At 41.9% G+C, this 12,500-nt stretch overlaps 1 protein-coding gene across 1 annotated transcript in view; it reads right to left on the bottom strand.

The window, feature by feature from the left end:
• Positions 1 to 7,590: 7,590 nt before the first annotated feature.
• Positions 7,591 to 12,500, bottom strand: part of LOC132111864 (heterogeneous nuclear ribonucleoprotein R-like) — a 12,860-nt gene continuing 7,950 nt past the window's right edge. Inside the window, exons 7-11 of the mRNA XM_059519503.1 lie at positions 11,369 to 11,504; positions 11,080 to 11,285; positions 10,852 to 11,001; positions 10,086 to 10,207; positions 7,591 to 8,481 (exon numbers count right to left, since the gene is read on the bottom strand). Of these exons, the coding sequence (XP_059375486.1) occupies positions 7,881 to 8,481; positions 10,086 to 10,207; positions 10,852 to 11,001; positions 11,080 to 11,285; positions 11,369 to 11,504 (1,215 nt within the window). The 3' untranslated portion in view covers positions 7,591 to 7,880. The remainder of the gene's footprint in view (positions 8,482 to 10,085; positions 10,208 to 10,851; positions 11,002 to 11,079; positions 11,286 to 11,368; positions 11,505 to 12,500) is intronic.

Below are 12,500 nucleotides of genomic sequence, written 5' to 3'. Positions count from 1 at the left end.
GGAACCTGTACTTCTACTTGTTCTGATTTAAGTGCTTCTTTTGCCAACTTGTCTGCCCTCTCATTGCCCTCAATACCTGTGTGCGCTGGAACCCAAGTGAACTCTAATATTAGCTTCTGTTGAGTTATCCTGAAAATTATCTGATGAACTTCATCTAAAAGATCCTGTCTGCATGCAGATTTCCCAGTCACAGATTTATATGGCTTCACTTCTTCTACCCACTGTAGTGCTATTATGATGGCCATCATCTCTGCAGAGAAGATTGAGAGGTGGTTTGAGGTTCTTTTTTGTATTATAACTTTATATTTAGGAATGTATACCGCCACACCTGTTTTACCTGCTGGTTCTTTGGATGCATCTGTAAATATTTGTACTGTGTCATCATACATTACTTCTATGTATTGCTGTACACTTTGATACAATCCCGTCTTGATTATATTTTTAGCTTCTAAATTAACTACAGGATAGCAGAAAAACCAAGGTGGAATTGTGCTCAATTTAACATTTTTGCTGCAAGGTATAGTACTGATTCCCATGTCAGCTGCCTCTTTATTGCTGTTCCATCCAAAACTACTGTTCACAATGCGACCATATTCCCAGCATTCTTCTAGCACCGGTTTTGTAGGATGTGTATTTTCATGCCCTTGTAAGTTTACCCAATATGCAAGAGAAAGTTTTAACCTCCTAAGATTTAAAGGCATCTCCCCTACTTCGACTTGCAGTGCTGGGATAGGTGATGTTCGGAAGGCTCCACTACACAGCCGGAGAGCTTTGGCCTGCACCCTGTCCAGTTCAGCTAATGTAGTTTTTGCTGCTGTTTTGTATACTGTACTTCCATAGTCAAACACTGATCGGATTAATGCAATATAAATTCCTTTCAAAGAAGAGCCTGACGCCCCCCAGTTATACCCTGAAAGACACTTTAAAATATTGATTGCTTTCTTACATTTGTCTACCATTTTCTGAACATGATTTTTAAAAGTAAGTTTACTATCAAACCACACACCAAGATATCTTAAGTCATTAACCTGTTTGAGAGATTGTCCATATATCTTAAGATCTATTGTGGGTTTTACCCTTTTCTTAGAAAAACAGATGAATTGCGTTTTTTCCACTGACAGGTGGAACCCCCAGTCAAATGACCATTTTCCAACCTGACTAATTGCCGTTTGCATCCTTTGCTGTAAATTGTCAATATTACGGCCCCTTACCCACAATGCTCCATCATCTGCATATAATGCCCTGTTTATTCTTTGGTTCACTCCATCAAACACATCATTAATCATTATATTAAACAGAATTGGACTGCATACACTACCTTGTGGGGTGCCATTTTCTATTGTGTATGTGCTTGATGACTCAGACCCTATCCTGACCTCTATGGTTCTATCCTTTAAAAAATCTTTGATCCAGTTGAACATTTTACCTCCCATTTCCATTTTATTCAACTTAATTAAAAGTCCTTCTTTCCACAGCATATCATAAGCCTTCTCTATATCAAAACAGATTCTTTGTTAACTTGTGCTTTACGTATCTCATTCTCCAGGCAGACTACCGGATCCATAGTTGTTCTTCCATTACGAAATCCACTCTGATATGGTGTGATCAGCCCTCTGCTTTCTAATTTGTACACTAACCTTTTAGTAATCATCCTCTCCATGAGTTTACAAAGGTTAGACGTTAATGCTATTGGTCTGTAACTTTTGACATTCATTTTATCCTTTCCTGGTTTCCCTATAGGGACTATTACTGAGTGTTTCCACCCAGTAGGCAGTTTTCCTCGTTCCCAAATTTTGTTATATAAAACCAGTATCAAATTTTTTGCCTCATCAGATATTTCTTCAATCATTTTATAGCATATCCCATCTCTCCCTGGTGAGGTATTTTTAACACCTATCAATGCTCTTTTTAGTTCAAACAGTGTGAATTCTGCATCTAGTGAACTCTCCCCCGCCATTTCCATCCCCAGCATATCTTTATTTTCTTCAATGATCCTTATTCTTATAGCTAGCTCTTCACTGGAGAGGTTCTGTGAGCTATGTATCCTTACAAAGGATTTTGCAAGCATCTCAGCTTTTTCTCTACTGGTTACTGCCTCAGTGCCATTATCTCTTAATACTGGTATTGAAAAGTCCCTTCTTATGCCACCCATCTTTCTGATCATTCCCCAAATATCATTAATTTTAATTCCTGTCCCAATATTACTACAAAAATCTCTCCAATACTTCCTTTTAGCTTCTCTTATGATTCTTTTGGCTTTAGCCTGTGCTCTTTTATACTCCAATAAATTAAAACATGAATGATTAGATTTAACACTTTTAAAGGCTTTATTCCTGTTTTAACAGCCTCTCTACACTCATCAGACCTCTATGGTACCATTTTCTTCTTTTTTACTCCAGATGTTTTACCTATTGTTTCCTCTGCTGACTCATATATTATGTTAATAATCATATTATTCAACTCCTCAATGTCGTCACTCAAATTTGGCATGACTTCAATTAATTTGCTGCTCGTTTTAAAATTATACAGCCCCCAATTGGCCCTTTTCATTCTCCATCTTGAAATCCAATTTTCTTCAAGACTAATGTTTTGACTCCTTATTTTAATCCAAATAGGATAATGATCACTGCCCATTGCATTATCACTGTTCACATCCCATATGCAAGTACCTGCTAGTTGTTGCGACACAAAAGTAAGATCGATTGCAGATTCTACACCATGAGCTACATCATACCTAGTACCTCTTCCATCATTTAGACACACTAACTGATTATCATCCATAAACTCCTCAATGGTATACCCATCTCTATCTGTTCTAGCACATCCCCACAGGGTATTATATGCATTAAAATCTCCACATACTATAACTTTGGAGTTTTCCACATCACATACACTATCCAACATGTCCCTAGTTATTTTTTGACAAGGATTATAAAAGTTTATAATTCTAATTTTTGTTTTATCAACCCATGCCTCAATTATAATTATCTCAAGCTCTTCACTACTGTTGATAGCTCTATAGTTAACACCATGTTGGATGAATGTGACTACTCCGCCACCCATAGCAAGGGTTCTATCGTTACGCACTGATGTATAGCCATACAATGTAAATTCAAGTGAGGGTTTTAGCCAAGATTCCTGAATGCAAATAATGTTAGGTTTAACTGATTGCTCCTGAATATGCTGTTTTAGTTCTTGTCCATTTGCAATTAGACTCCTCGCATTCCACTGTAGAATGGTTAACATCATTAATCTCTACCACCACATGTTGATTGTGTATCTGATATCCCCGTTATAAGTGTTGCATTAATGATCTCTACTGACATCTCTTCCATTTCCAAGTATTTTTCTGCCGCTTTTGCTATTATCTTAGTTCTCTCTGTTCGGCTACATGCTTGAGCAGAACAGTTGATGATTTCTACCATAAACGCTACAAATCTTCTCTTTTCCACTATAAGTGTATCCTTGGTAACATTGCAGCATTTATTTATGCTTTGAACTGGGGGTTGAGTCACAAGTGCTGGTCACCTATTGCTGTCATTAGATTTTATCTTTCTAATTGCCTCAGCGTATGTAAGCTTTTCTTTTACCTTCACGTTCTGAATTTGAACCGCTTTTTTATGTGCATCACATCCTTTGTAGGCAGCACTATGCTCTCCTCCACAATTACAACATTTGATTTTAACTCCCCTCTCACATTTCCCGTATTCATGTTCCCCTCCGCATTTGGCACAACGGAGTTTACTTTTACAGGCTGCTGCAATGTGCCCAAAACGCTGGCATTTAAAGCATCTCATTGGGGGAGGGATATATGGCCTTACTATATAGCTGACATACCCAATTCTAATTCTTTCAGGGATTTTGTCTTCCTCTAGCGTCAACAATACAGACAGGCTAGGCCCTTTAACACCATCTCTTGTGAAAGGTAATCGTTTAACTCTCGTTACTCGCACTCCTCTGACATTAACCCTAATTTCTTCTTCAGTTATCTCAGTTGACACTCCAGATATTACACCCATAACCTTCCCTCTATCTTCCCAAACTTGTGGCCTAACCTCTTTCCCAAGCAATGATTTACATTTCATTAATCCATGCTGCTGTACTATATCTCTACATATAATCAGTAGATTCCCATCTCGTAAAGTTTTAACAAACCGCACGTCACCTACCAGCTTGTGAATAGCATCACTAACCTTCAAGGGATTTGATGTACAAGGAGATTGAAATCGCAGAATAACTTTAATTTCTGATCTTTGTTGTTCCTCTCCCTTATCTCCATCAGATTCTCTCTGCTTTCTTTTCATTTTTTTCCGATTCACTATCCTCCATTCTTCGTTGTTTGAATTTCCCTCGTTACCCGTGTCTACCTCAATCTCATTTCCTTCATCCACGTCACTTCCTGCACCTCCCGGATCACACCTCATTCCTCCAAACTCAGCCATTCCACCAACCGCTCAGCGAGCGATCAAGCCTCCAGCCCAGCGCCGCCATCTTGCTACTGAACCGTCAGCGGAAGTCACGTCACAGGACAAAATTAAAGTCCTCGACTCGCACCTAAACCCACAGTGCAAAAATGCGTATACAGGTGCTGCTCATATAATTAGAATATCATCAAAACGTTTATTTCAATAATTCCATTCAAAACATGAAACTTGTATATTATATTCATTCATTACACACAGACTGATATATTTCAAATGTTTATTTATTTTAATTATTTTGATGATTATAACTGACAACTAAGGAAAACCCCAAATTCAATATCTCAGAAAATTAGGATATTGTGAAAAGGTTCAATATTGAAGACACCTGGTGCTACACTCTAATCAGCTAATTAACTCAAAACACCTGCAGAGCCTTTAAATGGTCTCTCAGTCTAGTTCTGTAGGCTACACAATCATGGGGAAGACTGCTGACTGGACAGGTGTCCAAAAGACGACCATTGACACCTTGCACAAGGAGGGCAAGACACAAAAGGTCATTGCAAAAGCGGCTGGCTGTTCACAGAGCTCTGCGTCCAAACACATTAATAGAGAGGCGAAGGGAAGGAAAAGATGTGGTAGAAAAAAAGTGTACAAGCAATAGGGATAAGCACACCCTGGAGAGGATTGTGAAACAAAACCCATTCAAAAATGTGGGGGAGATTCACAAAGAGTGGACTGCAGCTGGAGCCAGTGCTTCAAGAACCACTACACACAGACGTATGCAAGACATGGGTTTCAGCTGTCGCACTCCTGGTGTCAAGACACTCTTGAACAACAGACAGCGTCAGAAGCATCTCGCTTCATAAAGGACTGGACTGCTGCTGAGTGGACCACAGTTATGTTCTCTGATGAAAGAAAGTAAATCAGGGTCCCAGAGTCTGGAGGAAGAGAGGAGAGGCACACAATCCACGTTGCTTGAGGTTCAGTGTGAAGTTTCCACAGTCAGTGATGGTTTGGGGTGCCATGTCATCTGCTGGTGTTGGTCCACTGTGTTTTCTGAGGTCAGAGGTCAACGCAGCCGTATAACAGGAAGTTTTAGAGCACTTCATGCTTCCTGCTGCTGACCAACTTTATGGAGATGCAGATTTCAAGTCAACAGGACTTGGCACCTGCACACAGTGGCAAAGCTACCAGTACCTGGTTTAAGGACCATGGTATCCCTGTTCTTAATTACCCAGCAAACTCGCCTGACCTTAACCCCATAGAAAATCTCTGGGGTATTGTGAAGAGGAAGATGTGATATGCCAGACCCAAGAATGCAGAAGAGCTGAAGGCCACTATCAGAGCAACCTGGGCTCTCATAACACCTGAGCAGTGCCACAGACTGATCGACTCCATGCCACGCCGCATTGCTGCAGTCATTCAGACAAAAGGAGCCACAACTAAGTACTGAGTGCTGTACATGATCATACTTTACATGTTCATACTTTTCAGTTGCCCAAGAATTCTAAAAAATCCTTTCTTTGTATTGGTCTTAAGTTATATTCTAATTTTCTGAGATACTGAATTTGGGATTTTCCTTAGTTGTCAGTTATAATCATCAAAATTACAAGAAATAAACATTTGAAATATATCAGTCTGTGTGTAATGAATTAATATAATATACAAGTTTCACTTTTTGAATGGAATTAGTGAAATGAACTTTTTGATGATATTCTAATTATTTGACCAGCACCTGTATATATTATTTTTGTATTTTTGGCAAGTAAAAACATCCTTAAATTAACATGTAGAATTATTAAAATATCTGTCAAAGTTGTCTGAAAAATACATAGAATTTAAAGGGACGACAGCTATTTAAATGAGATTTGCTTGATAGAAAAGACTTAACATCGTCATTTTGCTTCTCCAGGAAATGTATGTTGATTTAAAGATGCTTAGATATTTGACCTGGAAAACTAGAAAGAAATACTTACTAATGAAGTCGTTTTTATGTGCATATTTAAATATATCTGTTGCTAATGCAGTTTATTCTTGATTATGAACATAAAAGAAAAAGGAACTGAATCAGATGGAGGGTTAAACACATGCAGGGTTTCTTCTATAACACACACACACACACACACACAGACACACACACACACACACACACACACACACACACACTATGTAAAGCTCGCAGAAACCAGTGGAAGTTGCTCGATCAAGTTTTATTGAAACTGAACAAACAAAAAAATAAAAGTTATAAATACAAACATCAGGCCAGCGGGCCGTAGCTCTTAAGGTGAGCCAGACCAAACCCTCAGCAAATCCCCAAAAAAACATCTCGTTATAATATCAGTATATCAGTTATTAAAAAACACAATTCAACTACTTCTAGAAATGCTAAACACACACTTAAACAACACTCCTGCTACAAAACTGTTTTTTTCCTTCTCGTGGATTCTTTTCTCCACTTCTGCAAAAAAACGACAGAAAGTAAAACGAAACAGTGAAAAGGAAGCTCTAGTCGACAGCCTTTATTTACAAGCGAGTCCCTACTAGTACAGACAGAAAGAGAGAGAGGGAGAGAGAGATGATGAGGGAGAGAGAGATGATGAGAGAGAGAGAGAGAGACAGAGAGAGAGATGATGAGAGAGAGAGAGATGATGAGAGAGAGAGAGAGAGAGAGACAGAGAGAGAGAGAGAGATGATGAGGGAGAGAGAGATGATGAGAGAGAGAGAGAGACAGAGAGATGATGAGAGAGAGAGAGAGATGCTGAGAGAGAGAGAGAGAGACAGAGAGAGAGAGAGAGATGATGAGGGAGAGAGAGAGAGAGACAGAGAGAGAGAGAGAGAGAGAGATGCTGAGAGAGAGATGCTGAGAGAGAGAGACAGAGAGAGAGAGAGAGACAGAGAGAGAGAGATGCTGAGAGAGAGAGATGATGAGGGAGAGAGAGATGATGAGAGAGAGAGAGGGAGAGAGAGATGATGAGAGGGAGAGAGAGAGACAGAGAGAGAGAGAGAGATGATGAGGGAGAGAGAGATGATGAGAGAGAGAGAGATGATGAGAGAGAGATGATGAGAGAGAGAGAGAGGGAGAGAGAGATGATGAGGGAGAGAGAGATGATGAGGGAGAGAGAGATGATGAGAGAGAGAGGGAGAGAGACAGAGAGATGATGAGAGAGAGAGAGAGAGAGAGACGATGAGAATGGAGTAAGGACGACTTCTTTCATGATTGAGCGTCCCTCGTGTCACGCACACGTTTGCTGGGAAGTATCAGTGTCTTCTTTAAAATGTTCTGGGTGGAGTTTAAAAGCAGGAGGAGGATGTGGGAATAAAAGTGTTGTGTCTATTTAAGACGAGCGTCCCGCCGGGGCCACGGACAGAATCTACAGGGCTATTGGAGGATAGAAAAGTCAAACAAACACTGCTGGCCAATCAGGGTCATGTCTGTGAGGAGGGGGCGGGTCTGGTCTACTTCCACTGCTGGCCGTAGGAGTCCTGGGAGAACTCGAGCGAGTCGTTGCTGTAGCCGTATCCGGAGCTGTAGTCGGAGCCCAGGGGCTGCTGGGCGATGGGCTGAGAGCCCCAGTTCTGCTGGTTGGTCTGCCGGCGTTTGGAGTCTGGCTGGTTGAACACATCCGCCTTCCTCTTCCCGCCCACATTACCACCGCGGTTCCCCCGCGCACCTCTGCTGCCGCGGCCCCTGGGAGCCTGGAAGGGCCCGCCACGCCCCCCGCCACGGCCACGCCCACCACCCATGGGAGCCCCGCCCCTCGGAGGATACCCACCCCTGCCGCGGGTGGGCGGAGCCGAGCGGGCTCTGGGGGGAGGCGGAGCTCCACGGCTCCTCCCACTGCCCCGCCCCCTCATGGAGTAGCCATCGTCGTAAGCGTAGTAGGGGTCATCATATCCACCTCGGTAGTCATGGTAATCGTAACCGTAGTAGTCGTCGTAGTAATCCTCGTAACCGTAGTAATCAGGAGGGTAGGCGTATCCACCCCGCCCCCCACGGCCTCGGCCACGCCCCGGAGGAGGCATGCGGGGGGGAGGGTAGTAATAATAGTCATCATACCTGCACAGGTGAACACACACACACACACACACACACACACACCGTCAGCATCTCAAACACAGTCCAGGGACACGTTTCTCAGCTTAACCTGACAGAACTGGTCCTGGTTTGTAAAAACAGCATTCAAATAAAGTTCTGTTTCACAGCAGGAGCAGATGTAGACAAGAATGACTCCTGAGTGATGGAGGTGTTCTGTTGTTGAGTGTAATAATGAAAATAGCAGTCGACATTTACGTTTGTTACATTATGTTTGTTTTTGAGGGAGATGTGCCCCCGATCTACATAATTGTGTCTGTTCACTCGATTGTATACGTTTTTTTTTTTTTTACGAATCCTTGAAAATCTCCTTTTCTTATAATGCGCTAGTTTGTAAATTCCACTGCTAAAGTTTTAAAGCAACAGTCACAGGGAGCGATTCGTCACCCCACGGAGGAAAGGGGCGGGGTCTGCAGAGCTCATTAGCACTTAAAGGGACATGCACCGAAACTGTGAACAGAGCTGTTTTTGACGGTAAAATAAGGTGGTGTTTTACAATACAACTGGCTTTTCCTTAAGACTCTAATGAATCATGTCAACTTGTGGAAAATTGGCATCCGATGAGCCCTTTATAATTAGGGATGTCAACGATTAATCGATGATCAATTAATTGTCGATAAATTCAATTAATTACAGCTCTTGATGCTTGATTAAGTTATTTAATGTTGGGCTGTGAGTGACAGTGACAGTATATAAATGCATTCATGTACAAATAAGCTTTTAATGTGATTGAAACTTTAAAAGTGCATTAAATATTATTCTCTAGTTAACCTATTATTCCTCCAATAAACCAAAGCTTTGTCACTTGTCATAATCAGAGCTTATAATTTGTAAATAAATAATTGCTGGATTCAAAACAGCAATTAATAGGAGTGACACTGACGATACGTTTCCTCGGAGCATTCAGTGATGTCACTAAACGGCGACAAGTTTCTGCATGCACTTAACTAGGACACAGGTTCTCAAGCACTGGGACAAAATGGGATGCTTTAAGGAAAATGTATAGCCTATATAAGTAATAGGCCTAAAATAAAAAATATATATACCGTATTTTCTGTCCAGACTTATAGTCGGGTGCGAATTATTTGTCAAAATTAATTTGACATGAACCAAGAATAAACATTACCGTCTACAACCGTGAGAGGGCGCTCTATGCTGCTCTGTGCTCCTGTAGCCTACCCCTGAAAACATAGAGCGCCCTCTCGCGGCTGGAGACGGTAATGTTTATTCTTGGTTCTTGGTTCTAAATAAATGCGACTCATGACGTATTTTTGGACAGATGCGACTTATAGTCCGAAAAATACAGTATATATACATATGCAAAATATATCTGACTTACTTAAGCTAACAGATTTAAATCAGAAGTGTGCACTGTATTAGGATGTATAAAAACACACAGGCCTACCGTAACACAAAAATTCTAAATCTTAATTTTGGACACATTTTAGAGCTGAAGAACGTAATATATTTGAATTAAATATATTTGTATTTGAGGAGCGGACCGGAGTGTGTCCTGAGGGCTGAAGTGTGGAGATGCAGAGCTGTGTGTCAGTGTGTGAGCGTCTCACCCTGAGCCTCTGCTGGTCTGACGCGCAGCTTGTCGCTCTTTCCTCTTCTTATCTGGAGGTTTGGCCAGCACGATCTCGATCTCCTCGCCCCCCAGCTCCTTCCCGTTCATCTCCTGCATCGCCTGCACACACACCAACAGCCCATCAGCACATACTCACAGGAAGCACGAGCACAAATCCTAAGCTCTGCTTAATGAAGTAAATACAGCTTTACAGCCAGACACTGAAGGGCTTTCCTCTGATGAATATTCAATGGTTATTCATGACAAGTGTACATGCAGACCTACGGCTGTTTATGGTGTCCTAATGATGCACAAACACTGATGTCATCACGTCTATGCCTACTGAAACAGGAAGTGACATCATCGGGCCCTTTCTAAAGCATGACAGCAATACAAATAAATGTTTTTTTGCCATTTACAAAGAGTTGAAAACTTCAACTCTTAAATCAACTAAAAGAAGAGCACCTTAAAAATTTCTTAAAGATAAACCAAGATTTGTTATAATTGGCTTTTATATTTACTATTTGTAAACATATATTTATTTTTTTAATGTATGCTACTTAGATTTATCACAGCAGTGTTTAAAAATGATATTGTTATTTTAACAGATTTAATGAAACTTCTAAACTAATACTAAAAAAGCCCAGATTAAAATAACTACGCAAAAAAAAAAAAAAAAGTTAAAAACGTTGTCAGTATTAAAGAGCAGCAGAGTCCACGCCTCGGACACAGAGGAACGATATGTTAGGAATCAGAGGTTTGACCTTGACTGCGGCGTCTCGCTCCTCGAAGTGAACGAAGGCGTAGTCCTTCAGCTTCTTGACGCGCTCCAGTTTGCCGAACTGAGAGAAAGTGCTCTCCAGCAGCTCCTCTGTGACCGGAGCGGCCAGCTTACGCACAAACAGCACCTTCACCTGCGGGACGTCATCAGATCTCGTCAGGTCTCGTCAGGACGTCAGCTTCAGCTCACACACACACACACACACACTGACCTTGGCCATGACCTCTGGGTCCGGCTCTGCCACGGGGTCGGCCCACTCCACGGTCACAGGGTTCCCCCACACCTTCACCTTCCCGCTCATGAGCCTGCGCCGCGCCTGAGCCGCCGACTTATGATCCTCATACTCCAGGAAACAGAAGCCGCGGTTCTTCCTCTTATCATCCGGCTGCGTGTAGAGGATGACCTCCTGCAGGCCCTCTGACACACACACACACACACACACACAGCGTCAGCGGCGCTCACAGGAGCATCCTCACACACACCTGCCGCAGACGCCTCACCGGTGACTTTGCCGAAGTCCTCCAGGATACTCTCGCGGGTCTTGTTCTTCGGGATGGACCCCACGAACAGACGGTTGTTGGCCACAGAGATGCAGACGCCCAGATATTTGCCCGACCGGATCTCGTAGTTATCACACTGACACACACACACACAAAAGCAGTTTTTAAAGTAATTGCGGCCTCATGTTTGGTCACCTTATAGCAGTTATTTAATCATGTGATCATTGATTTTTTTTTTTTTTACAAATTATTTGTTAATAAAAAAAATAAAATGTATATATATATATATATATTTTTTTTCCTTCCTCAGTATTTTTATTTTCCATTTTAATTATCTAATTATTCTTAAAACAGGATACATTTACCGGAGAAGCAAAGTCTTGTTTTCTGAAAAAACAAAATGCTTTAAAATTCATGTTTAAAAAAGTATCTGCCAGTGGAATCAGTAAAATCACTGATTTCCCACTGAGTGAAGTTAAGTGTAACTTTGAATCTAGACTTCATTTATCATGTCAGATTGATGTATAAATGTTTAGATATATTAATAGATCAATTAAAACTAAAATACTTCACTCAGTGTCTCTAGCCCCCTTCACACTGCACGTCGGAGCCGGCACATTGCCGGAACATTGCCGGGTCGCCTCCTGTGTGAAAGCAAACACGTCCCAGGATTGATTCCGGCACTGAACCCGGGTCGGGGGCCTAGTAACATTGCCGGGTTCGACCCGGGACGAGCGCTGTGTGAACGAAAGCCAGATCTAATGCTGTGTCGTAGTGATGACGCACGTTATCGCGCGACTCTTTTACCGGCCAATAACGTTCGCGACGCAAAGATATGTGCAACTGCAATGAAGCAGAGATCAGTTAGTTCCTCACTATCCGCGCTGACACCGAGATCGTTCGCTTGCTTCAGTGAAAGTATAACGTGCCTAACGTTTTCGATTCGTACATTACACGTCACGCCCTGATGTCACGTGTCGTTACGGGTTGTGTGTGAAAGCACGCACATATCACTGGTAATCACTGGCAGTGTGAAAGTGCAAAAACTAGTGACCCGGGAACAATTACCGGAACACATTACCCGTGTATTTGCCGGAATCGCAGTGTGAAAGGGGCTTCTCTCTAACACACA

Source organism: Carassius carassius, chromosome 31 (genome assembly GCF_963082965.1).
Source record: "Carassius carassius chromosome 31, fCarCar2.1, whole genome shotgun sequence".
In the NCBI taxonomy this organism is placed as follows: domain Eukaryota; kingdom Metazoa; phylum Chordata; class Actinopteri; order Cypriniformes; family Cyprinidae; genus Carassius; species Carassius carassius.
This window is presented reverse-complemented; position numbering and strand designations above follow the sequence as displayed.